The following is a 24,958-nucleotide window of genomic DNA, read 5'->3' on the forward strand; positions in this document are numbered from 1 at the left end:
TGGTTTGTGCCTTGCAGCTCTCCCATGGATGCCATTTTTGCCCAGTGTCCTTAACTGAGGCAAGTGAGGCCTGTGTTTTTTTAGATGTTCGTCTGGGTTCTTTTGTGACGTTCTGGGTGAGTTATCGACATGCTTTTGGTGAAATTTTGGTAGGCCAGCCTCTCGTAGGAAGGTTCACCACTGCTCCAATTTTTCTCCATTTGTGGATAATGGCTGTCTAATGAACTTGTTTTGCATCTGTACTTGAATTTCTTTAGAATGTGACATCGTGTGCTGCTTTTTGAGACCTTCTAGCCTGCTTCACATTGCCAGACAGGTTCTATTTAAGTGATGTTTAGATTCAATGGGTCTGGCAGAAATCATGTCTGGGTTTGGCAGTGAAATTAAATCCAAAAGTCAATTGAATTTGGTTAACTGGTTGATTTCACATAGGGTCAGGTAAGGCTGAATAGCAATTTTTAAAAGTAGTTTGATGATCTGAGACACTCAAGTATCACAAATTTGCAAAAATAGAAGAAACTGGGAAGCGGCAAAAACTTGTTCACAGCACCGTGTAGATGCTTGTATATATGCTGTATTTAGTCCAAAAAAAAGACCAACTAGTTTCTACCTGCACGTATTTCTCCCGTATTGACCGCTGGTTGCCATGGTAGATGTACACCGCCCCCCTGTGGTCGTTCTCCAGCGGTGATCCAATTACCACGTCGTTAAAGCCATCCAGGTTGAGGTCGGGGACGGCAGCGATGGCTGTGCCGAATCGGGCTCCACATGGCTCGTTTTTGTTCACACTGGTGCAGGAGTGGGAGTGGGCAGTGCAGCATGTCTGCTTTACCGGCCGCAGGGTCATCTCATGCTCAAACACACCTTCCTGCGGATACACACATTTACACTCAGACTCAGACTGAAACAGCACTACTGGAGCCGGACTAGTTTTAGCAGACAAAGTGAGGTAATGTAATTTGTGGGATTTGGTTGGCCGACTGGTTTGGGATAAAGTGTCTATTTTTTTTTTCATACTGAAAGGACACAGCACAGATGACCACTTCAGCATAACTCTACAGGACACACCTAAAACAATAACAACGCTTTGCATGGCTGTGTCTATTAGCAGCTTTGGATATTCCATTAGTGTGAGGTGGCTTAGAATAGAACTACACTCATAAAAAAGATGGTTCTTCAGGGGTTCTTTAGTAAAGACAGTGGTTTTATATGGAACCATGAACACTCAGAAGAACCATTTGCATGCTTAAAGAGTTCTTTGCATGGCGAAACGGTTCGGCCACCTCCAGCATCATATGGATTTATTAAATTACATCATCAGCACATCTAATTTAACATTATGAAGAACTGATTAGCCAAACCAATTATTGATATTGAACGTCTGGAAATGGTTAAACAAACACTTAAGATACATAAAACATTTTTATCGGAAAAATGTACACACACACACACACACACACACACACACACACAATGTACCTTACTGATCTTGTAGACATAGACTTGTCCCTGTTCGTCTCTCTCTGGGCCCATATACATCGGAGCTCCAACCAGCAGAATATCTGTGTAGGAATCATTGTCAACATCAAGCGTCTGGAGAACGCTGCCAAAGTACGAACCAATCTGAAAGATAAGAGAAGAGACTAAATTAACATCAGCACATTTACCTGTTCATATTCCTCTGTATTTACACTGCTTCTGGACCATATTAAAGTCTAATCAGGTTTATTTAGAGGAAAACACTATCATGATTATATCAGTGTTACTTTATGATAATTAAACCTTCTTTACTTCATTTTTCTTACTTCAGTTAAAAATGAAACAGTTTAGGAAAGCGAGAAATCTTAACACTTTTTAATGTGCAGTGTTTCTCTAAAGCATCACGGTGCATTAGGTACCTGCTCTCCTTTCAGGTTCTGTGTAATGTTGATGTTTTTCCCGTCGAAGCGGTAGATGCTGACCCGGCCGGTGTGGTTGAATCTCGGAGCTCCAGTGATGTAAAAAACTCCAGAGGGTGTGTACGCTGACTGAACATCATAACCTTCGTTCAGATAACAACAAAGCACAGTCACAAACATTCCATCAACACAGTAGCCCCTCTGACCTCAGATTCCAGCTACGACACTAATGCAACACATCTGGAGTTTAAAGGGAATAGTTCAGCAAAAATTAAAGTGTACTTGGTTCCAAATTCCAAATGCAGTTCATCAGCAAGGTTTGGCTTTTTGAAGTTTCCTTCTTTAGTTTTACAGTGGAGCTTGGAGGCTAATACTCCAATACTACACCAATTAGACAACAATATATACACAATTCCAGCTTCAACATGACTGCTACTCCTGTGTTTAGCTAAGTGATGTACTTTTGTTATTTATAGATAACAGTATGTTATCCTTGTTATTCGAAGCAAACTTCACGACACCAAAAAGTCTTGGCTGACCACATTTGGCACAAAATAAGTGTATCAATGAGGTTTTTTTGCAGAACTTTCACTTTAATTTATTATTAATGCTCTGGAAGGCATAAACTATTTCATTACTCATGCAGGGTTTAGTCACGTTAGAATGAGCTGAGCTAATGTTTTCTCATTATTGACGAGTTATTGTTACGGATTGTTTCAAAAACTCTCCTCCATGCAGCTTGTCTGCTTCAGACGCGTTTTATTAAGCAGCATCACTCCCACTCTCTCTGAGGAACGCAGCAGGGACATCCTTAAAAGGGGATGTGTGGAGGGCTGGGCCGTTTTTCGCTGGGAGAAGGCGCGAGTGTTTATGGGGAACACAGCAGAGCCTGACGCTCTGTTTAGACTGTGTTTAGACTGGGACCGGCTCTCATTTATAACAACAGCCCTGTTTCTTCGCTTGTCTGAATAATTATCACAAAGATTATGGCTGCCACATTCAATCTGTGACCTTTCGTTATTTACAAACCCCTGTCCGGAAAGCTTATGGAAGAGTAGAGAGCAACCCGTCCATTAGACGTCCTGTTTGGTGCTGTCACCATAGTTTCCACTGGCATAGCGGCTAACCAGATCCGCCTCTGGTTATGTAATGTCAGGCATGCATTGACTTTATGCATCGGCAGCTGCAGCGGCAGCAAGGATAACAGGGCTGCAGCCACCACTGACGAGCTGCCCTCTCGAAAGAGAGGCAACAGATAATGAGAGATTGCAAATGATTATAACAATATTCATATAGGATAGTTAGTAGGGCTGTACGATATGGACATAAAGTGTGGTATTCGATAAAACTCTTGGGTGGACTTAGTGATTTGAGGCAAAACAAAGGAATGGGACACATATTTTGGATGTACAGTTTTACTACACTGTAAAAAATGATATCTGGGCAAGTAACATCATCTTAAATCCAGACGTTATATCTAATATTTCTCATTTTGAGAAATTTCATTCTAAGATTGATAATATAAACCTTTATAATGTAAGTGAATGGAAATATTTAATAATAATAATAGTAATAATAATTTGAGCCCTTTTCAAAGTCATTATAATAACAATAATATTTTAACATAAAATATAATATTTGGCATTTTTATTTTAATTAAAACTTAAATTAACACCCTAAAAATCTAATTACTACAGCAGGCTGTTTCAGCTTTTATTTCCTATTTTCTTTATATCAGTAAATTCATTTGCACATGTGAAATTTGAATATTAAATATCAACTAGCAAAAAAAAGTTTTTATATGTCAATGTGTTAATTGTCATTTTTACATGTGTAATTTTCAAGTTCATTTGTAAATTGAAAAATGCTATTAAAAGCTAAAACTACCTAATAAAATCAGTTCAGACATAATAAGAATCTCAACATGTCAAATTACTCCATACACAAGACGGAGATTCACCCAACATAGACTCTGTTGCAGGAAGAAGGGGCTGTTTTAATTACAGTGCCAGTTACATCTGCTGATCTGAAATTCTGTTTAAGTGAGTCTTTTTTCTCCTCTCTGCACCAACAGCAGCAGTTAGGTTTGCCGTGCTGCTCCATCCAAACAGATCAAAATGTGTATTTTAAATAGATTGTTCAATCAGCTGAGAGAGTGAACGTGTGATTTGTTTCAAGTGTGACGTTTAAAAATACATCATTTAATTTTAATTTAGAAAATATCACTTAATCCACATTGGCTTCTAACAGGTAAAATTACCGTCAGTGGTTCAGGCATTTTTACTGCGTCGTGTTTTGAATCAATACTGCAATATTTCAGTAAGATAAGAGTGCAGCCACACCTCACATCGCAAGTTGTAAAACTAACTGGTAATCCTCGGTTATGAATGAGCAATCATGTTACTGATACGCTATTTGCTGTCACCATCACGGTGAATATGGCGCTGAATTTTATGAATCTGGTACAATACTAGGTGTGAAAATAATACTACTGTGTGATGCGTTTTTACAAACGTGTAGTTCAGTATGGAGGAGTGTTTGCACTGCGCACATGTTTGTCTTTTTAATCGGCTGTTTAGCCTAATGGTTAAGTTACCGGTCCCCAACGTGGGAGAGTAGAGTTCAATCCCAGTAAAGAGAAGATCTCCTTAGGCTTCTAGCGGTTTTTGCTGGTAATGGAATGTCATCTCTCCGGGGTGTGTGTATGAGGTAATTTGATCTGTTTTGTCATAGCAGCTCTTAATGAAATCATATCACTATAAAAAATAAAATAGGATTTATCGTGTAGCCCTAATAGTTAGTGCTTTATTATTATTTTATCAGCAGATATTCTCCTAATTAACCTTAATCATGAAGACTTTCATGCTCAATTTTGAATATGGATCCAGACAGAGCCTTCTGTCCATACTCTGCATTCATTTTGTCCATATTTGTGCACAATCTCTCTAAAAGCTTACAGATATGGACGAAATGGAGCAGTACCACCAGAAATTGCACCGGCCATTAGCTTAAGCACTGTCGCTAAGTATTTAATGGCCTGACAGATCACCAGCATCTACAACGTTGCCTCTTTAATCTCTTTCATAGGAGATACATAGTAGGTAATTTATTACGACCTCCTACACCATGTCTCCGTGTTTGCTGCTGTCAAAAACCTTTGACTCTAGATTGCCCTCTAGTGGATGTATTGCTTAACATCAATGCCAACAAAAAGGACACATGGAAGTGTGTGAGCAGTGACGGTTACATCAATTGAAACTGACAGGTTTATTTTCGTACATAAACATAGTATAAATGAACCTTAACATGAATGGTTTTCCTATGTGTTTATTATTTTTATAATGAGCTAGCTAATGTTAGCAAACATTAACATTATCCTGCAGTCAGCCAGTTAATCATGTGCTAATCATTTTGAGAGCTCTGAATGCAAAGCACTAGTCCGAAGTAGATCATATTTATAAGTGTGTGCTGGTGTGTGCATCCAGGACGTACCCACATATCCCGCCATGCCCTCGTATTTCTGCACCAGAGGGTTGTGGAAGGTGTTGTTTTTGAGCACGGTGAAGCTTTTTCCTGACTGCATGACGACAGTGCCATTCCAGTCATATGCTCCAACTGCCCCCAACATCACACCCTCCTACAGAACAGGACAAATAACACAGTTCCATTTCAGTTCAATTTATTCCAGTCTGGGTCACTTCAGTTAACCTATCCTTGCTCCCATCAATATGGTCTTTTGAAGCTACTGTTGTGACATTGGAAAAGCTTTACAGAACACTAGGAAAAAGTTTTTAGGGATAAACACCCATAATCTCACTGGTGTTCAGCTGTTTTAATGTTGCTAGATGGCTAAACTTGTATTTAGAGACGCGAAAAGTAGGGGTGCTGATGATGTTGCAGTCCCCCTGATTTGAGGATTGCTGTTAAAAATAATAAGTTAAATATTCTGAACTTTGTAATAATTTCAGCATAGTAAAGACCTATGTGTGCTTGTTTTAGAGTGGAGTTTTTATTATATTTTACTTATACGGTTTTAAAACCTGCAGTAGCTGCAGTGTTTAAGTGAATGCTGTATTTTCATCACAGTGAGCCAACAGCTGTAGGCCGCTTTGGGCCATGTCGTTCAAACACACACAGGTTGAGGTGCAAAGGAAGAAAGCCTATGTAGAGAAATAGGACAGTTCTGAGCCCCAAAGCAGCCTGATATTTATTTGTTTTTTTTTAATCATCTAGCATAATAATTAAGCTTTTCTTAACTCTCATATCTCCCGCTGTGTGTGTATGTTTCAGTGTTACATCTCAGTATGTGTCTGGTGGCGTCATACAATCGGTTACAGTGTCACATATTAACAATCTGATTGGTTTAGCTCATTTGCATTAAGTCCGTTCAGAACTAGAAAGCAGAGTGAGGATGTGCATCACCAGTTTTTAGATGTTCTTGTCGCCTCTCGCATCATTAGCTTTGGCACTACATGACACACTCTGTTTGATGCAAATTAGCAAAAAAATTAAAGAAACAAAGGCTAAACATTTTTGTATGATGTCATCAGTCTCGTTATACATACGCTGCTTAAATTTTCAGCACCCCAAACTTAAAACACCTTCCCATGTCCCTGCTTTTATTTATCTCTATTGTGGTCAAAGAGAACTTTGACTTTTTAAATATATATTTAGCTTACAGTGACATGCTGTTACACTTTCTGTTTTTACTAAAATATCAGTAAATGTGGCAAATGTACAATGAAGAAAAATATTGGCACAAAATCCTTTAGGGCAGTGGTTCCAATCCCTGATCCTGGGTTACCATCTGCACTGCACATTTTAGTCATAGCTTTTGTTAGCAACATTAAAATGGCTTACTAATTTTGGGCTAATTATTTTGGCCACTTCATACATTTACAGAATAGGATTTATGCTTTACATTAAGGACTCAGTCTTCTTTTAAGTTCTAAACTCCTTCTAAAAGACCTTTTCGGACTCACTCTAGACATTTTAGACTGTAGAGTCTGCAAATCCTACACATTTTGAACTGAATGAAACTTACTTTAGATGTGTGAACACTGAAGCCGGACTGAGACATCTCCATCACAAACGAAGAGGCGCGGTTCCAGGGTGTAGCTAATGAACAAATTAAAATCATAGTGAGATTACTGTCTGTAATAATGGGTTACAACTGCACTGACATCATATAGAACTGGATCATAACAAATCCCTAAAGCATATTACTGCATACAATTTCAATTCTATGCTATGGATTCTTCCTGTTTTCCTTAGAAAGACACTAAGCATTATTTGTTTTCATGAATGCAAATACCATTTACCTAACATCTTAATATATATTCACACACAGTTAACAACATTCTGGTCTCACTAAGCCATGCAGTGTTAAGAAAACATTTATCAATAGGTCAGTTACCCTCTAAAGCAAAGATCTTCTCCCCTAGAGAATCAACAATGTTGATCAGGGCTGCCTCATCCGACACATTGAAGAAATGATCCTCTTTTCTGTCACTTGCAATGAACTCGATTTCCTCAATGAAGTGTTTCACTTGATCAAGACTTTTATTTTGGCGGTTATAATCACCAAGCACCTGCAAATAAATACATATTCAAAGTCAGAGCATTACTGTTAGCTGAATGCTAAACATATTGTCGCTGTCCAAAAAAAACAAGCCTTTTTTGTGATCATCAAATATGATTGAAATGAGATCTCTTTACATCTCTTGGCTTACATTAAAACATTCTTGCCCTCTCCTGTAAAGTTATCGTTTTGGAGATACTTGTTTTTTTTTGGACAGCGACGATATGTTAACATTGAGTGATGTTAATTAAAAAACTTTTTCCAAAGCAACATATTATTCAGTGTTATGCAACTTATATAGCATGAGCATGTTTCATCAGTGGATCTCAACCCAGGGGATCCCAGAATTTGCATTTTTGTTTTTCATTCAGTTCAGCTTCATTCAAGTCACTCTAACACTGGTAAAACAAAAAAATCACATTTACCCAAATTTTAACTTCAAATATAGTCAAACAACCAAGACATTTTTAGTAATCTTATTGCTTGTTAGCTACATTAGCCTCGTAGCTCCAGTGCAAAACTAAAGAAGCAAACCTCAGACAGCAAACATGTCTTGGCTGATCAACTACATTTGTATTTTTTGTCAGACTGTGGTTTTAAACCCCGTATAAGGCAGAGAATAGAAAAAGGACTCACAGCAATGGAGAATCTCTCAATCCCGTCTTTTTGACAGTCCTCAATGACTCTTTTCAGATCGTAGTTGTCGTGTGACTCACCGTCTGTGACGATTACCATGACCTTTTTGACACCTGGCCTCGCCCCACGCTCCTCCGTAAAAGCCTCCTTCCTGCCAATGGAAAACAGCAAAAGGTCAGAGATCACTGAAGTACTGGGTTGGTGAGCACTTCAAGCCCAAAGGTCCACCCCCCAAATAATATCTGGTCAGCAATGGTCTTATAGAGGTCCATTTTTCTTGATGAATGGGGGTCTGATTAATTGCAACAGATTGCTACAGTCTGTAACTGAACACCAGTTAAACCGGAGCATGAGAGCAGCAAAGCATGCTTATGGTCAGAAAATCCAGAGTCACTTCACCGACTCAAAAGACCCCAGGTGACCGTGACAAGGTACCCAGTCCATCACAGACTACAGGTCCCCCTCCACCACCACCCTGCAATGACAACATCGACTTCCTCAACACACTCAACACCTACTTCAGCCAGTTTGAGGAAAAGAATATTACCACAGTAACGAAAGCTTCTCACAGTCTGGATGATGAAGTACTCTGTCTCTACCCAACTGACGTCCAGAGGACATTACACATGGTCAACCCACGGAAACCTGCAGTTCCTGACAACATACCAGGGTGTGTACTCAGGGAATGTGCTGACCAACTGACACATGTCCTCACAGACATCTATAACACCTCCCGGAGCCAAGAAATTGTTCCCTCGTGCTTCAAGGCCACTACTATCATATCACTGCCAAAGAAGTCACCAGTGAGTCACTCAATGAGTACCGCCCTATAGCACCCACTCCCATCATGATGAAGTGCTTTGAAAAGCTGGTCACAGACCGCATAACATCCAGACTCCCGACAACACTCCAGTTTGCATACCGCTCTAACTGCTAGCAGCATTTCACCTGAGTCTGGCCCATCTGGAGAATAAGAACAGTTATGTGCAGACACTCCTCCTTGACTTCAGCTCCGCCTTCAATACAGTCATCCCCATGCACTTGGTAAGAAACCTTGGCCCATTAGGCATCGACACCCCACTATGCAACTGGTTACTGGACTTCTTCACAGACAGACCCCAGACAGTACGAGTGGGAATAAACACCTTTAAAACCATCATCGTGAACACTGGAGTTCCCCAGGGCTGGGCGCTAAGCCCTCTGTTGTTCAGCCTGATGACTCAAGTACAACTCGAACCACATAATTAAGTTTGCAGATGATAGAACAGTGGTGGGCCTCATCAGCAACAATGACAACTTGGTCTACAGAGAGGAAGTGAACCAACTCGTTGCCTGGTGTGACAAGAACAACCTGTCACTGAATGTCGACAAGACAAAGGAAATTCTTGTTGACTTTAGCAGGAAGAACATGGTACGTATTCCACTTACAATCCAAGGTAAAGCTGTAGAGTCAGTGAGAAGCACAAGTTTTTGGGAGTGCACATCACAGATGACCTGACATGGACTACACACTCCACCTACCTTGTCAAGAGGGCACAGCAGTGTCTTCACCTCCTATGCTCCTATCCTCACAACTTTCTACTGAGGCACTATAGATAACATCATGACCAGCAGCCTCTCAGTGTGGTATGGCAGCTGCACGGCCGCAGACCTGAAGTCCCTCCAGAGAGTGGTGAGGACAGCAGAGAGAATCGTCATAACCACACTTCCGTCCATACAAGATCTATACCTGTCACGCTGCCTCAGCAGAGCCACTAAGATAGTCAGAGACCCCACCCACCCTGCCCATGGACTGTTCAGCCTTTAGGTCGCTGGCAAATGCTACTGATGCATGCGGTGCAAAACCACCAGACTCAGCAAAAGCTTCTTCCCACAGGCCATCAGACTACTCAACTCCATCGAACAATACAAAACATGCTGGCCTATCAGGACTGTTGAACCCCTGAACATACACACAGACTGTCTGAAGACATTTTTTGGAACTCATGTCTTCTATCTTAAAAGAAACAGCTATTTTTTGTGCAGTCATGTAAAGAATTAAGTACACCCCATGAAATGTTTCACTTTTTTGACATATGTGGACCTATCAGTATTTGATCGTCAGTTAAACAGTATGTGTATACATTTTGTAATAGAATAAAAAACAATACAAATTAGATTTTGCAATGATTTATTTAAAAAAAAGCCTAAGTACACCCTTGGCTTCAGAAAGCGGTATGGCTCCCTTTGGCAGAAACAAATTCATGTAGAAATTTCCTATAACTGTCTACGAGATTATGACATCTATCTGGGAGAAATTTTTGCCCATTCCTTCAAGCAGAATTATTTTAACTGTGCAATGTTTGAGGGGCTTGCATGTAATCATCCTAGGATTTCAATGGGATTCAGATCTGGGCTTTGACTTGGCCATTTCACAAAACCTGCATTTCTTCCTTTTACATTTACTTGTGTATTTGGGATCATTATCCTGTTGGAAGGTCCACTTCTTCAGCTTCAACCTTTTTTGCAGATGGTCTCACATTCTCCTCAAGCACTTTCATAAAATGATAGTCGATTCTATGACCGCAAGTTGGGCAGGCCCTGAGGCAGCAAAGCAGCCCCAAACCGTCACACTTTCACAACTGGTGTGAGGTTTTCATCAAACATGGCTTCTGGTACTGTGGCCAAATAACTCTACCTTTGATTTGTCTTTCAATGGCACATTATTCCAGAAGTCCAGAACTTTTTCTTGCCTAGATATTCTTTAGCAAACTGTAGTCTCATTCCGATGTTTTTTTCCTCCTAGTGTAGGAGTCTGCAACGTGTGGCTCCGGAGCTGCATGCTGCTTTTTTACTGTCCTGTTGCGACTCCACAGCAGAATTAGACTTCTAGGTAAAAATAAAATAATCCTCCTTGGCAATAAAATAAAGCTCTACGAATCGTTCTAATGCAGTTTTAACAATAAATGGTCTTAAACACTGGAGTTTATGTATAATTGCTAATTCACCCTTTAACCCCGCAGACTGCTGGCCACACAGCAACAACAACAATCTGGCCTAGCAAGTAGCTAATGAAATGGCAAAGTGAAAGATTTAAGACAAACATCGATAATTTGAAGACGAATGGACTTATTTGCATTTATAAGCACTCAGCTGGTTTCCTGATATGTTTAATATGCAACGAGAAACTGTCAAAAACTAAAAAGTCACGAGGCTGAAGTCAGCATATCATTTTATCGTGGTGCAGCAGTTACATTGTGGCGCATCAGGCACCATTTAAGGTGGAACAGAAACAAGAAACTGGCAAATGAGAAGCTGACTTCAGCCTTATAAAAAAATCTAACGTTAAGAGACATTTTACAAGAAACTATTTACTTTTGGAAAGGTTTCCTGCTGGAGATGCGAGAAAAGCGGCTATATTTTTTAGCACTTATACTTTAGCACATACTGAGAAATATTTAAAGTCAAGATGGTAAAAGTTACTTCAATAAAATGGACATAAAATGTTGTGGCTCCCAAGATGGTTTGATTTTTGTTGAGAGGACAAAATGGCTCTTGGAGAACCGAACTCAGGCCCTTCTTGCTGTGAGGCGACAACACCACTGTGCTGCCCCACAATGAAATCAGTGTGGACGTATGAATGATGTGGAAGTAAGTAAAGTGTAAATAAAAACAGAAAGCAATGATTTATAAACTGTGCTTTACAAGTATTTAATTGAAAACAGTACAATGCAAGATATTCCATATTCTAACTAATTAATTTCATAGATTTTGTGTGGCATCGTAGTAAAAGAGCGCAGACGCTAGAGTGTTTTGCCTGCAGTCCACATCTGTCTTGCTGTCTTCAGTTCCCAAACATTTAGTGAATGTTTTTTAAAAGGAAAGGTGATGTAACACAGTGGTAAACAGGCCCCTGTCTCAACCTTTTTGGAACGTTATAGACATCAAATTTAGAATAAGCGTGCATATACAAACATAATAGTTAATTAGATAACCATTACATATTTTTATCATTACACGTCTTTGCACTGTTTTAAATTTAATACAGGTCTAAAAGAATTGCAAATTATCTCTGTCTGTGTTTATTTACTTTTTTCATATTGTCCCAACTTTTTTGGAATTGAATTTGCAGTGGTATATTTTTTGGTAGTTGCACAGAACTTAGCTAGAACTGTGACCTTTGTGTTTCTCACCACATTTTCATCCTCAGTCAGTGTTTTCATAACACCTCTTCTGTGTGCATAAAACATGAACAGGTCCGGTCCAGTTGAGCTTTAGCTTGTGTCACGTGATAACAGCGAGATCTGGGATTCTAAATGTGTTTTGTGGCGAATCAATATAAGTGTGCTGTACCCTCTTTTTGCCTTATAGTCTACTGTGAGCGTCCGCACTACAAAAAGACAAGAAATTCTTTAAAAGAAGTGTGTAAAACTCTCCATTTTCAAAATCTGTTTTTTTTTTTTTAATCTGGATTTTAAAAGTCATGTAATGTACATCCAGCTTTAGTATGTAAGTGATGAGGTTCTGATGCAGTACCTTGCTGTATCGATGCCCAGAGCAGTCATGGTTTTGTGGCCTGTTCTCTGAGGGATTTTGGCAGCTTCTTCAACAAGTTGCTTAGTGCTGGTGAACTGGCTAAGGTTAAAAACATGGCCGACGTCATCTCCGTATGATACAACACCCACCTAGCGAGGAAAAATAAGAGATGAGGTAAATTTGCATGCAAACACGTCACAGTGTCTATACCCCAAAAACATGTTAACCCTTTTCACAATAATAATAATAATAATAATAATAATAATAATAATTCTCATGAAATATATGTTGATGGAATAGTTTTCACACATCCCCTTTCACCTCCTACTGCTCACAACACAGAGTCACAACATTTCACCCACAGAGACAACAGTGTCCTAGCTAATGTGAAATCATTTTTTCATTATTATTTTAATTTAAAATATGTGAGTTGATTTCCATTACACCGATGGGATGGCTGCCTGGGGGCCAAAAAAAAAAAACCAGACGCTGCATTACATAACACACTCTTATACAAATATAAACCCACACATACACACACAGTGTCTCGCCCTGTGTGTGACACAGACACAGTACACAGTGAGCGTGCTGACTCAGCTGTGATGTAACTGGTTTAAAACGGACTCTCAAAACATGTTGCCCACTATGGAATATGTGGAGTTCTACTGCACACCGCACATTTTCCATCACCACATTCAGGAAAACTTTCATTTCATCGTCTGTATGCCACCCAGGAGCTTCTCCAGAGCAGCTCTCTGTCTAAACGATTCTCAATTGTTCTAATAATACACCAGAGCAAAACCACAGTGAGTGTGTTCAAACGAATGCGGTAGGACGCTGTGAGGTAGGACAGTTACTTTGGGATTCTGAGCAATTATAAACTTGTCTATTTGTTTGGTGCACTGGCATAAACTATAAACTGATATTTTAACTGGCTGCTAGATTTATTCATTGTTAACATATTAACCCTTTAAACTGCCCACTTACTTTTGAGTTGTTAATGTTAAGGTGTACTTTTTTTAGTATCTACTATGAAATATTTAGTGTCTTTTATAAATTATTCAGTATCTACTATGAAATTTTTAGTGTCTACTATGAATTATTCAGTCTTCTATAAATTATTCAGTATCTACTATGAATTATTCAGTGTCTACTATAAATTACTCCGTGTCTGCTTTAAAATATTCAGTAACTACTACAAATTATTCAGTATCTACCAAATATTATTCAGTGTCAACTATAAATCATTCAGTATCTACTATTAATTATTCAGTACCTGCTATGAATCATTTAGTCAGATTAGATCACACCGTTTAAGTAACCTAAAAGATTATTTTTTTATGTTTATGTAAACGTATTACATTATTGTTACTCACTGCTACTCACACTCACCTTTTTGTCACATAAATCATGATCAGTACTGGATTGCATCTGCTAAGTAAACAACACAACACTGGCTAGCAGCACCATGTAAAATCCAAGCAGCCTTACCCTCGCTGGGCCGATGACAATCTTTGCAAGAAACTTCTCCAGAAACCTTGTGATGTCCTCCCAGGGGTAGATGCTGTTAGAGCCGTCCAGAACAATGACAATGTCCATGTCCTGCTGACATTCTGCAAACACAAATATACATGAACACTATGCCTATCCATAAACTACTGTTCAAAGGGTTGAGCACCAAGCCTTCTTTTGCTATCAGAGTTTGATTTTCATTGCTGCTTTTTATTTACAAAAGGCACTCTTTCAGCCCAAAGATGCTTTTTTTTTCTAATTTATATCAAACAGAATGTTTCATGTGGTACTATAATGAGGCAAGAGTTCTGAACTCTCTATAGGCCCAGAAGTGGCCTATAACTCTGCATAGACTTTCCCTCTTAGCACCTCAACTTAAGTGTGTTTCAGAACACATCCACAAAGCAGCCAGCTGTTTTCATCAAACAAACCTCGCTCTAAAATAAGTACACATAGGTCTTTACTACACTCAAACTATTATAAAGTTCAGAAGGTTTTTATTTTCATTTATTTATTATTTATTATTATGCCGCCCCTTCAGCACCCCCGACTTCCCGCCTCCCTGCCTGAAAGGTTGGAGTACTGATGAATGGCGACATCACAACAAGAAAACATCATTTCTGGCACTGGGCTTTATTGCTAGGGTGTGGGTTTCAGCCAGTTTTCTTTTGAAAAGCTACATGTCTCCAAATGTTTACAGACAATATATATAAAATGAAAAAATAATCCATATTCTGGCACACAACCGCCATCCGTTATGTGTAGGTTTACATGGGGGAATCAGTATTCATGTATAGGTTTACATCTGTGGCTCTCAGTATTCATTCCTTAGCCAATCAAACTGCAGCACATCACATAAACTAGTCATGAACTATATAAAAGCTGGAAATTGATTGAGACGTATTGATATACAGCTCACTTTGACAGAGCATAACAATAATCCATCTCCAGTTTAGCTTAGCGTATGATTTAATAAGGATATGACTGTGCTGTGATCGTGTTCGATATATAGAGTGCAATTCGCAATAGCAGCATGAGTGTAACATCTGTTTTCCAGTACATGGCACATTTCTGAGTTTCATGTTCCTATGACTGCTGCCTGCTCAGTCTCAGTACCATCTCATCCCCAGTTCCTATTTTTCTCACTGACTTCCCTTTCACCATCCCAGTTTGCGTGTTAGGTAGCAAGCTAAACTAAACTGGTAGCCAAGTTCCGCTTAGCAAAATAGTGGAGCGCTCTGCTATCAGGGTAAAGTGAGCTAAATTACTACACATGGCTAATGTTAGCTTAAAGTGTACCTTGAGTGTGGTTGATGGGTTAGGCCTCGGCAGTAGGTTTGTGACAAAAAACTGAATTGCACTTTGGTAAATGGCACAGCCTGAAGTCTACAGTTTTGAGTGTGATCTCACGGGTGAGAAAAAGTAATTGCCCAGCTTTCCTGGTCTTTTTCTGGACTACAGTATCCAGCTCTTCCACTTTTCTCTGGGCCACAGTATCCGGATCTCCCTGTTTTTCTCTGGCCTACAGTATCTGGATCTCCCTCTTTTTCTCTAGACTACAGTATCTGGAACTCCGTGTTTTTCTCTGGACTACAGTAACTAGATCTCCACGTTTTATTCTGGCCTACAGTATCTGGATCTCCCTGCTTTTCTCTGGACTACAGTATCCAGATCTCCCTGTTTTTCTCTGGACTACACTATCCAGATCTCCCTGCTTTTTTCTAGACTACACTAACCAGATCGCCCTGTTTTTCTCTGGACTACAGCATCTAGCTCTTCCTGCTTTTCTCTGGACTACAGTATCCAGCTCTTCCTGCTTTTTTCTGGAATACAGTACCCAGATCTCCCTGCTTTTCTCTGGATTACAGTATCCGGATCTCCCTGCTTTTCTCTGGCCTACAGTATCCAGATCTCCCTTTTTTTCTGTGGACTACAGTATCCAGATCTCCTTGTTTTTTCTCGACTACAGCATCCAGCTCTTCCTGCTTTTCTCTGCTTTTCTACAGTATCCAGATCTCCTTGCTTTTCTCTGGACTTCAGTATCCAACTCTTCTTGCTTTTCTCTGAACTACAGTATCCAGATCTCCCTGCTTCTCCGCTTCCTCCTTTCCTCCGGACTACAAAACTCAGTTCACCCTGCTTTTCTCCAGAATACAAAAGCCAGCACTCCCTGCTTTTCTCTACACCCTTTTACCAAGCTTTCCTTGCTATTTTCTATCTGGACTAGATTACGCTTTTTCTCTTTACTACAGTGCCCACTTCACCCTGCTTTTCTCTAGACTACAGTAACCAGTTTACCCTGTTTTTCTCTGGACTACATTACCAAGTTCTCCCTGCTTTTGTTCTGTCTGGACTGTAGTTTATGCTGTGTTTGGGTGTTCATCGGAAGGTTGCCAGATGGGTTACTTAAGCAATAGAACATGAGAGGGGGTGTGTTATCATGAAATAACATCACGGCTGTGATTTGGTCACAGATCAGAGAGTGTTCTATTGCTTTTATACAACAGTTAAATAAATAATGTAAGAAATAAAAAAATTGGGCTGTGAACATGGCATTTATTATGTTTTAATGTTAGCAGTTCTTTCCGCCGAATTATAGTTTCTTAACAAGCAGGTTTTTGCTACGTCAGAGTAACGAGCTCCACTCACTCGCTGCACAGCCAGCAGTTTGTTCTCCAGTTTGTTCTCCAGCTCCTTACACTAAATTCCGAAACTGTGACAGAAGAAAACCTAAACAACCTGGAATTAGCCAGAAATGAACCGAATACCATTCGCCAAACGTGTAGTCTCAACTTCAGAGTCTGACCAAATCAGACTGAGCCATAAAACTGTTTAGCTCAGTTTTGGCAATTTTTGCTAGATCAATATCAATGTTGTTTTGTTCCAGCCAGTCTGTAAAGCATTTTACAGCCCATTTTGTTTAACAAATGGTATTCGGTTAATTTCTGGCTAATTCCAGGATGTTTAGTCACAGCTGCTGACTGAAAAGCTTGCTCATTGGTAATGACAGTTTGGGAATTTAGTGTTGTCTCATCTTTAGAGTCTGACCAAATCGGCTGTAGGTCAAATGTGGTCTTAAAAGTATCCATTTTCTGTTTGTGCAAAACAAGAAGTAAAAACGTTTCAAATGGATTGAGTGTCTCCTACAGCTGTCAAAGTGGTTGCTTAGCAACGGCGCCTCAGCAGCATGAAACAGTATTTGTGAAAAACCGTGATGTTATGGCAAAATCAGCTTGCATGGCCGGAACTAACTGTTGTATAATGTTAGATATGACTTCTCTCTGTTCAGGTGCTTGTTTGTAGATACACCCACCACACGGAAAAGAAAGCATGCAGGTCTGAAGAACACATACCCTGCTTTTTATCTGCTGTGTTAAAAAACACGTGGATCTAATAGAAGTGCAACAGTTGTTTTTTTTTTACATTCACGTTCAGTTTAGCATTTTTCACTTTTGCAAAAGGTGAAAGTTGGTGTATCATCTAGAATCCCGTAACGTAAATACGGTTTTCTTGGTTGTATAAGCGCAATTTACTGGGAAAACTGGCATTTCCTATTTCTGACACCACTTTAACACAGCATAAGTACTGAAGCAGTAAATAAAACACTGTCAGCTTAAGGACAGTGTCTCATTTAGGCAAAATAATAGAACTACTAAATTGTTATTAGCACAGTACACAAAGGAATATGAGTGTGTGTGTGTGTGTGTGTGTGTGTGTGTGTGTTTATGGCAGATGGGCTGTGAGCATTTGTGATGAGTCACTGATTCCTGTGTGTGCAAGGCTTTAGTAAACCCTGTCCTAAATTGGGCATACAGGGCAGGAAGGGCAAGCCGCAGTTTACAGGCTTTGGAACGTGTTAATATACACACTTGCCACGTGCCTTCAGTGTGTGTGTGTGTGTGTGTGTGTGTGTGTGTGAGTGAATGAGTGTGTATACTTTGAACAGTCGGGGCGATGGAGTTAAGCACTTTAAATGATGAGCTGACGTTAGAGCAGATGCCGGTGATGTACTGCTGACTTCCACACATGTATCCATACTGAGGACCACAGGCCTGCAGGAGAGACAGACAGCAAGTGAGACAGAGAGAAACAGAAGAAAAAACAGAGGTGGTGAAAGAGAGCGAGAGAGAGAGAGAGAGAGAGAGAGAGGCATAAAGAGAAGTACAGAAATGGAAAAAGAGAAAAAAGGAGGGAAGGAGATGTGCAAGGGCAGAGAGACGGAACAAGAGAGAGAGTCAGTGGGAAAATGTGCGTCAGCTCTTCTGCATTAAAGCTTCTCTCAGTCCTGAATGACCATTTAACTGAACCGCAGCAGACAGAGCCGTGTGGCTTCGTAATTACAAACAATAGCTGGAAAATCTGATCCCTTCAATAAATCAGCCCTCATTACTGTTCTGTCCATGTTTATAGATAGCAGTTTGTCATACAGCATCAGAACGCAGTCTTTTACAGATTACTGAACATCTCCACATGGCTTGAGACGAGAGGCCAATGCATGATGATGTATGCTATTTGGTCGGCTATAAGCTCCCTACTTATTTGTTAGCAGAGCTTCACAATATTTCATTTATTAAAGCTGCACTATGTACGATTTTTGTGTTTGAATTGAAAGAAGTGTCATTACTAAACGAGGGGAATAGAAACAGGCTAAAATATGAGCGTGCACTGCTGTGAGTCGCCCTGTAAAGCCTGAAATGATCATTTTAAAGTCAGAGGCGTCGAGTCGGAGCTTGTTGGACCACGTCGTATGTCTTTACGCAATAACATCAAACGTACAGACTCAAACAGAAAGTCTGGCTCGATGTTTAGGGCTGCATCCAGAAACTTTTGCTACTGCTCCTGTCCTACTCTGGAAGAACGCAGAGGAATCGAGGCAGAGGAGGAATGGAGGGAGCGAGCAGAAATTGGGGAAATGAGACAGCTGATTCTTTTCAATGTCATTAATTTTGATGTAGACTATTAACAAAATGAGCTGATTATTAACAATATGTGGTCCAACAAAGTAAATAATTTTTTGTCAAAATAGTACGGGTCAGCTTTGAAGCACACACTGCAACGTCAAAGACTCAATGTTTTTATAACATACTGCAAGGCATATCGTTATCACAGTATGATATTTAATCTACATGGTGCAGCCCCACTTGTTAGCTACATTAGCCTGGTAAATCCGGTGCAAAAACTAAGGCTTTGTTCAGACTGCAGGCAAATAAGATTTGTTCATGACTCATTGCACCGTTATTTGCAAGTGATTAGATCAGACTTGTGTGTCCTGACATCACCAGTCTATCTACATGGGTTGCTGTGGTAACAACGCAGGCATCAGTAACTACGTAGGCACGCTGGTGAAGCGGATTCCATACGCAGATGCAGGAGAGATGGAGGTGCATCATCTCACCCTCCAAACTCCTCAGAATTCTATAGCATAGGAGTTGAGCGTCCAGACTGAGACACATCTATAAAAATCTGATCGGAGATGCATTTCAAACCACCCCCAAATGTGTTTTAGATCTGATTTACAAAAATAAAAATATCAAGTGTTTTGTTTTTTGCTGTCCAGACTATCAAAAATCAATCTGGATTCAATCTGGATGTGCCAAAAATCAGATTTGGGCTGGCAGTCTGAACAAGGCCTTAAAAAGCTAAAACATCAGACACCAAATGTTTCTTGGCTGATCTGTATTTGGGGTAAGAAAGGAAACTATGTTGGTTTGGTTTTTTCACAAACTATCACTTTAAAGTGCAGTTCCTGAATATATTTTAGTGGCATTTTCCACAACGATCAGGGACATTTAGAGTGAACATCTCCATACCAGAAATCCTTTCCCATCCGGATTAGCGACCAACGTCGTTCCCATGGTCATATTTTCTTTGACTTCTAGTATTTTTGGAATTGTTGTTTGGTCTGGGGGAAAATTACAGACAAAAAAATACAGACATCAAATCAACTCTAACAAAATAACAGCTGAACAGTCATAAAATAATAATTCCTTGATTCCTTGATTGGCCCTTAGAAAACAGATTCTGTCAGTCCAGCGTTTTACTGATGACTTTCTTTACTGACGTTGTATTCAGATGGCAGGCCTTCTGTGTTTTCCTCCCTTTGCACCAGTCATGAGTTCATGGAGGTCACTGCATTTACAACATCACGCCTGTGTGTGCTCCACAGGCTCCTTTTTGTTTTTTTCAAAGGCATAACATGAATAATCTCACATAAGCCTCTGATAATTTACCGCATATCCATGAGAAACAGGCCAACAGTAAGGGCAGACTGTCCTCAGGCTTCCGAAATATGAATATTGCAGTTGCTGATGGTCAGGATAAGTACATGCATCTGGACCAAAGTTCAGAGGAAAACAAGAAAACTCATTTATGCAAAAGTGTCAAGCCCAGACCACCGAGGTCGTCCATTATTTTGTAATCAGCGACATGCCCAAATAAGGAACTCTGCATGTGAATTAGTTCTGCGTGTGGGAAAAATTCCATTTTAAAAATTTATTTGACAACAATGAAGCTGTCACTGTGCTCCTACGTTCAGAGTTACAGGCTGTCCACAAATTACCGGAAGAAAAAGTACTATATCTCTGTAAAAATAAAAGCATCTGCTGATGCTTCTAGGACCATCACTTATGAGGTGTACAGGGCTGATATAGATGACTATTCTACTACTGCTCCTGATAATAACAATAATAGAAGCAACACTTTTGCCTCTGGTAATTTTTTTATTGTCCCTGGCACTGAAGCAGACATGCGAGTAAACACAGAGACAGCATGTGAGTCATCTTTAATTTGGCCAAGAAACTGTAATTATTCTTGTAATATAGAACGGAACTGTGAATGTCACACAGACTTCCCATCTGAGGCCTTCTTCTCTATAATTTCTCCTGAGGCCTGTTTCACCAATATATGAGAGCTGACGCTTGTTTTTACTTATGTTTTTCTCTAAACACCTGAAGCTGTTTTGTGTGATGTCTGAAACCTGATTCTGTGTTCTTAGGATGCCCTAAAACATACATCGTACCATGTAGACAATTATTAGTAGATGTGTGATGTCTGCCTGCAGCAGCTACAAAACATGTTCATGTATATACAGTCAATGTGGTATTAAAGGGGACCTATTACGCTCATCTTCAATGTTTAAAATTGTATTTTTGGGCTCTACTAGAATAGATTTATATTCTTCAGTGTTCCAAAAACACACTATTCTTCTCATACTGTACATCTCCATTCACCCTCTGTCTGAAATGCTCTGTTAGAGCTTCTGTGTCTTTAAGCCTCCCAATGAGCCCAGTGTTCCCTGATTGGTCAGCTCTCCCACTCTGTTTTGACTGAGGGTTGTCGAGCGTTACAAGATTGCATCATCAAAGGAAATTCCAACAAGGCGTTTCAGGCAGCTGTTGAACATTAGTTTCTTTTACCTCCCAGATAAATGACTTTACTTATCATTTCCTCAGATGGTTAGTGGTGTTCAAGTTTTGTAGCAGCCTTACACTCGTAAGATGTGAATTAAAAGCGCAGGAGTGTTATCTTACTTAAAGCATGCATGTATGTATAGCATTATTCATATTATGACTAAAAATTCAGAGGGCACAGGGACATTCAGGGAACAAAATGTATCGAGCTTGTACCACAGGTCACTATAACAGCAGTTTTACACCACTCGTTCAATATTCCCACAAAGAAAAATGGCTTAGACTCAGAATTCCTTATTTGGGCATAAGTCCGACAACAACATGACACACAACCTCAGATGTCTGTGCAGAGGCCTGCAGTAAGAGACGCTGAAATGAGCCAGGCTTTACAGCTCTAATCCATCTTATCTAGATCATCATAATGAGAGTCAAAATCATTACTACTTCATTTACATGGGCATTTCCTGTTTTGATGTGCACTTCTTCCTGTCCAGCCATGGTTCAGAGTCAGAGCCAACCACACACACACACATCCCTTCTGAAAGGCTGGCTTCATGTGTTGAACAAGACATGCCAGATAATAAACCTCATAAACAACACTCAACATCTGCACACAGACACACATGTAGCGTGACCACCCATAATGCATCACTACAATTACTTGCATTTTCTCCATGTAACAGTCTGGGACTGTTTTTTTCCCCAATTGCCCTATGAAAAAAATAGATCCCTATTTGAATATTAGGGCACAATCGAGTACGTCAGCCCTTTTTTATTTCTTTCAGTGTCCGAATTGTCAAATGGAATTCCCATATGATTTCAAGAGGCTCTATAAAATTTAATAGTGCACATGTGATTTGTAGTGAACACTGCAGATATATTTAAACCAGCTGTAAATATACCAACATGCTTTGCAAGTCTCTTGTCACTATAAAATGGATAGTAACAAAGTGGACACTAAGCCACCGAAAACTTATCATGATGATGAGCTCTTACAGTTAAAAATTCAGTCAGTCAGTGCTTAGTGATTTGCTAAGTGTCCATTTGTCAGTTTCACACAGAATGTAGGACACACAAATCCACCAGATGACGTGTATCTCAGCCCCTCTTCACAGCCTCATAACTCTGGATGTGAGTCACATACGATCCCATGATAAGATAGAATGGAAAGGGCGACTCTACAGATTCAGGAAATGTTTGAACTGTATTTCTGCGCTGTATTATTACAAAGATAGAAAAACAGATATAGAAATATCGAATTTGACACGCAGGTGGGTTTGTGGACCCCAGAGGGTTAAAAATTACACTCATATCTACAGTTACGAATAAGAAGCCAACTTCAGCCTCTCTTAGACAACTACTTCTGGATTGTGCGACTGGTTCACTGGTCCAAATTCACTTCCTGTTTCATACATTTTTACCACTGTTTAGTAAACTAAGTAGTTCACCTATACTGAATCATCTGTATTCTGGTATTATATGATGAGTCAACATTTCAGATCATAACATTTCAAAATAACAGACATTCAAAGTTCAAACGCAGATGCCGGAGAGAAGCTTCACATCTATGAAGGCACCATTAGCACTAAAAGATCTATACATATTTTGGAGCAACATAAGCTGCCTTACATACAACATCTTTTTCAGGGACCTTCACACTTTTCAACATGACAACACTAAGCCACATTCATGTGATATTTAACATTTATTTAGGCAGTTTAGAGTATGTGTGTGTGTGTGAATGTATTATGTCTGTAGATATCAATAAAGTTCAACTAAATCAATTAAATACTGTTCAGGCAATCATGGCAGTCTCTTAAAAGAGTAATTTGCAGCAGAGCTGTAAGTGTGTGTGAAGCTCTCTGGCCTGTAAGCACGGCAGCAATCAGTGTAGCATGTAAGTAGAGCTCGGATGTAATTTAACTGCTGTGAACCGACCTCACCAAAACATCAGTGAGTAATCAACAGGAAACAGGGTGGCAGAAAACACACAAATACCCCCTCACACGCTTTCTCACACACACACTGGAAGGCCAGTTCTCACCAGGCAAGTCTAATTTTATACACTCTGAAGAACCGCCTGCAACCACAGGGCATTTGTAGACGTCTCCAGTCCGCTTTGCTGGCTGACCCTTCAGAGGAGAACCAATCAGAACCCTACAGAGAGAGAGAGAGAGAGAGATTTGATTACGTTAATGTGTTTGTTTAACCATTTCCAAACCTCAGCTCGTGGGAGTCCAGTATTAATTGTGGTTATCATCCAACACCTGGTTTATCTAATCAATACTTCATTAAATTAAATTAGGTGCTGCTGATGGAACTGAACAAATCCATGTGATGGCTGGAGTTCAACAAGAAGTCACGTACCAAACCTGTGTTCTTCAAACCAGCTCAAATCAAACCACGAGAAATCGTGTTACTGTACTGTTATTTATTTGTTATGTTATTTGTTTATTGTAATGTTTTTTTGTGTAATACATTACACAAAAAAAGTTATCATTTTGGAGATACAAGGTTTTGTTCTGATGGCAGCGACATACATATATATACACACACACAGAGATTTTGTCCTTTCAATTGTTTGTGTTCAATTGTTCAAAGTTTGTGTGTGTGTATGTGAGAGAGAGAGAGAGAGAGAGGCATAAACATTTCAAACCACAAACCTCAAGAGAAAATCAAACAGCAAAAGAAAAAGTCTTGTGAAAGCTGATGCCCACTCAAAACTCAAAACTCTGCAGAGCTAATTCATTCTCTGTTTTCGCAGCACAAAAGAAAAGCAAAAAAACGTGTGACTCTACATGCGTCGCATTACATTAATGATGTGTACATTAACAGAAAAGAGCCCCAGGTTTCACAGTTCACATTACATCAAAAAGGATTTGTATATTTAAAGCTTTAGGTGTGGTGCTGACGGATGTATAAGACCATTCTAACTCTAATCCCTACACTAATTTATAATAGCATATCCATAATGCAGATGAGTTATTTATATAGTCAGGTATGAGTGGGCAATATGACAATATTTATCGTTGTCATGATAAATTATGTTTCAATATGTCACAATATGCTTCTGCGAGGACAGTGTGGAAATCATCAGTACTTAAAAACAGTGCAGCATAGGATGTGAAATGAATTGTTTAGCTATGCAATGTACTTTTGTCCATTGTTTATTACAACAGGGAAAAAGGGGGGCGGTATAAGGTTCCACTTTACAGACAAGCATACCCATTATAGCACTTAGATGTATTTATACATGCTACGCTAAAATAAACCCCATTTTCCCAACATTATAAACAAAGTTCCATTCTTAGTCTCAAAATAAGTCACTAATGAATAAAATTCATTCACAATTTCAATCCGTTGTTTCTTTGTTGAAGGGATTCTGTTGCAACCAACTTCTTATTACT

At 39.6% G+C, this 24,958-nt stretch overlaps 1 protein-coding gene across 1 annotated transcript in view; it reads right to left on the reverse strand.

Moving 5' to 3' along the window:
- Positions 1-24,958, reverse strand: part of itga1 (integrin, alpha 1) — an 88,119-nt gene that overhangs the window by 22,372 nt on the left and 40,789 nt on the right. Inside the window, exons 3-14 of the mRNA XM_036594286.1 lie at positions 23,596-23,708; positions 19,953-20,044; positions 18,080-18,194; positions 14,122-14,243; positions 12,631-12,779; positions 8,116-8,266; positions 7,315-7,489; positions 6,943-7,016; positions 5,391-5,535; positions 1,899-2,041; positions 1,480-1,623; positions 611-868 (exon numbers count right to left, since the gene is read on the reverse strand). Coding sequence (XP_036450179.1) covers positions 611-868; positions 1,480-1,623; positions 1,899-2,041; positions 5,391-5,535; positions 6,943-7,016; positions 7,315-7,489; positions 8,116-8,266; positions 12,631-12,779; positions 14,122-14,243; positions 18,080-18,194; positions 19,953-20,044; positions 23,596-23,708 — 1,681 coding nt within the window. The remainder of the gene's footprint in view (positions 1-610; positions 869-1,479; positions 1,624-1,898; positions 2,042-5,390; positions 5,536-6,942; positions 7,017-7,314; positions 7,490-8,115; positions 8,267-12,630; positions 12,780-14,121; positions 14,244-18,079; positions 18,195-19,952; positions 20,045-23,595; positions 23,709-24,958) is intronic.

This window comes from Colossoma macropomum, unplaced genomic scaffold, assembly GCF_904425465.1.
Source record: "Colossoma macropomum unplaced genomic scaffold, Colossoma_macropomum, whole genome shotgun sequence".
Taxonomy (NCBI): Eukaryota; Metazoa; Chordata; class Actinopteri; order Characiformes; family Serrasalmidae; genus Colossoma; species Colossoma macropomum.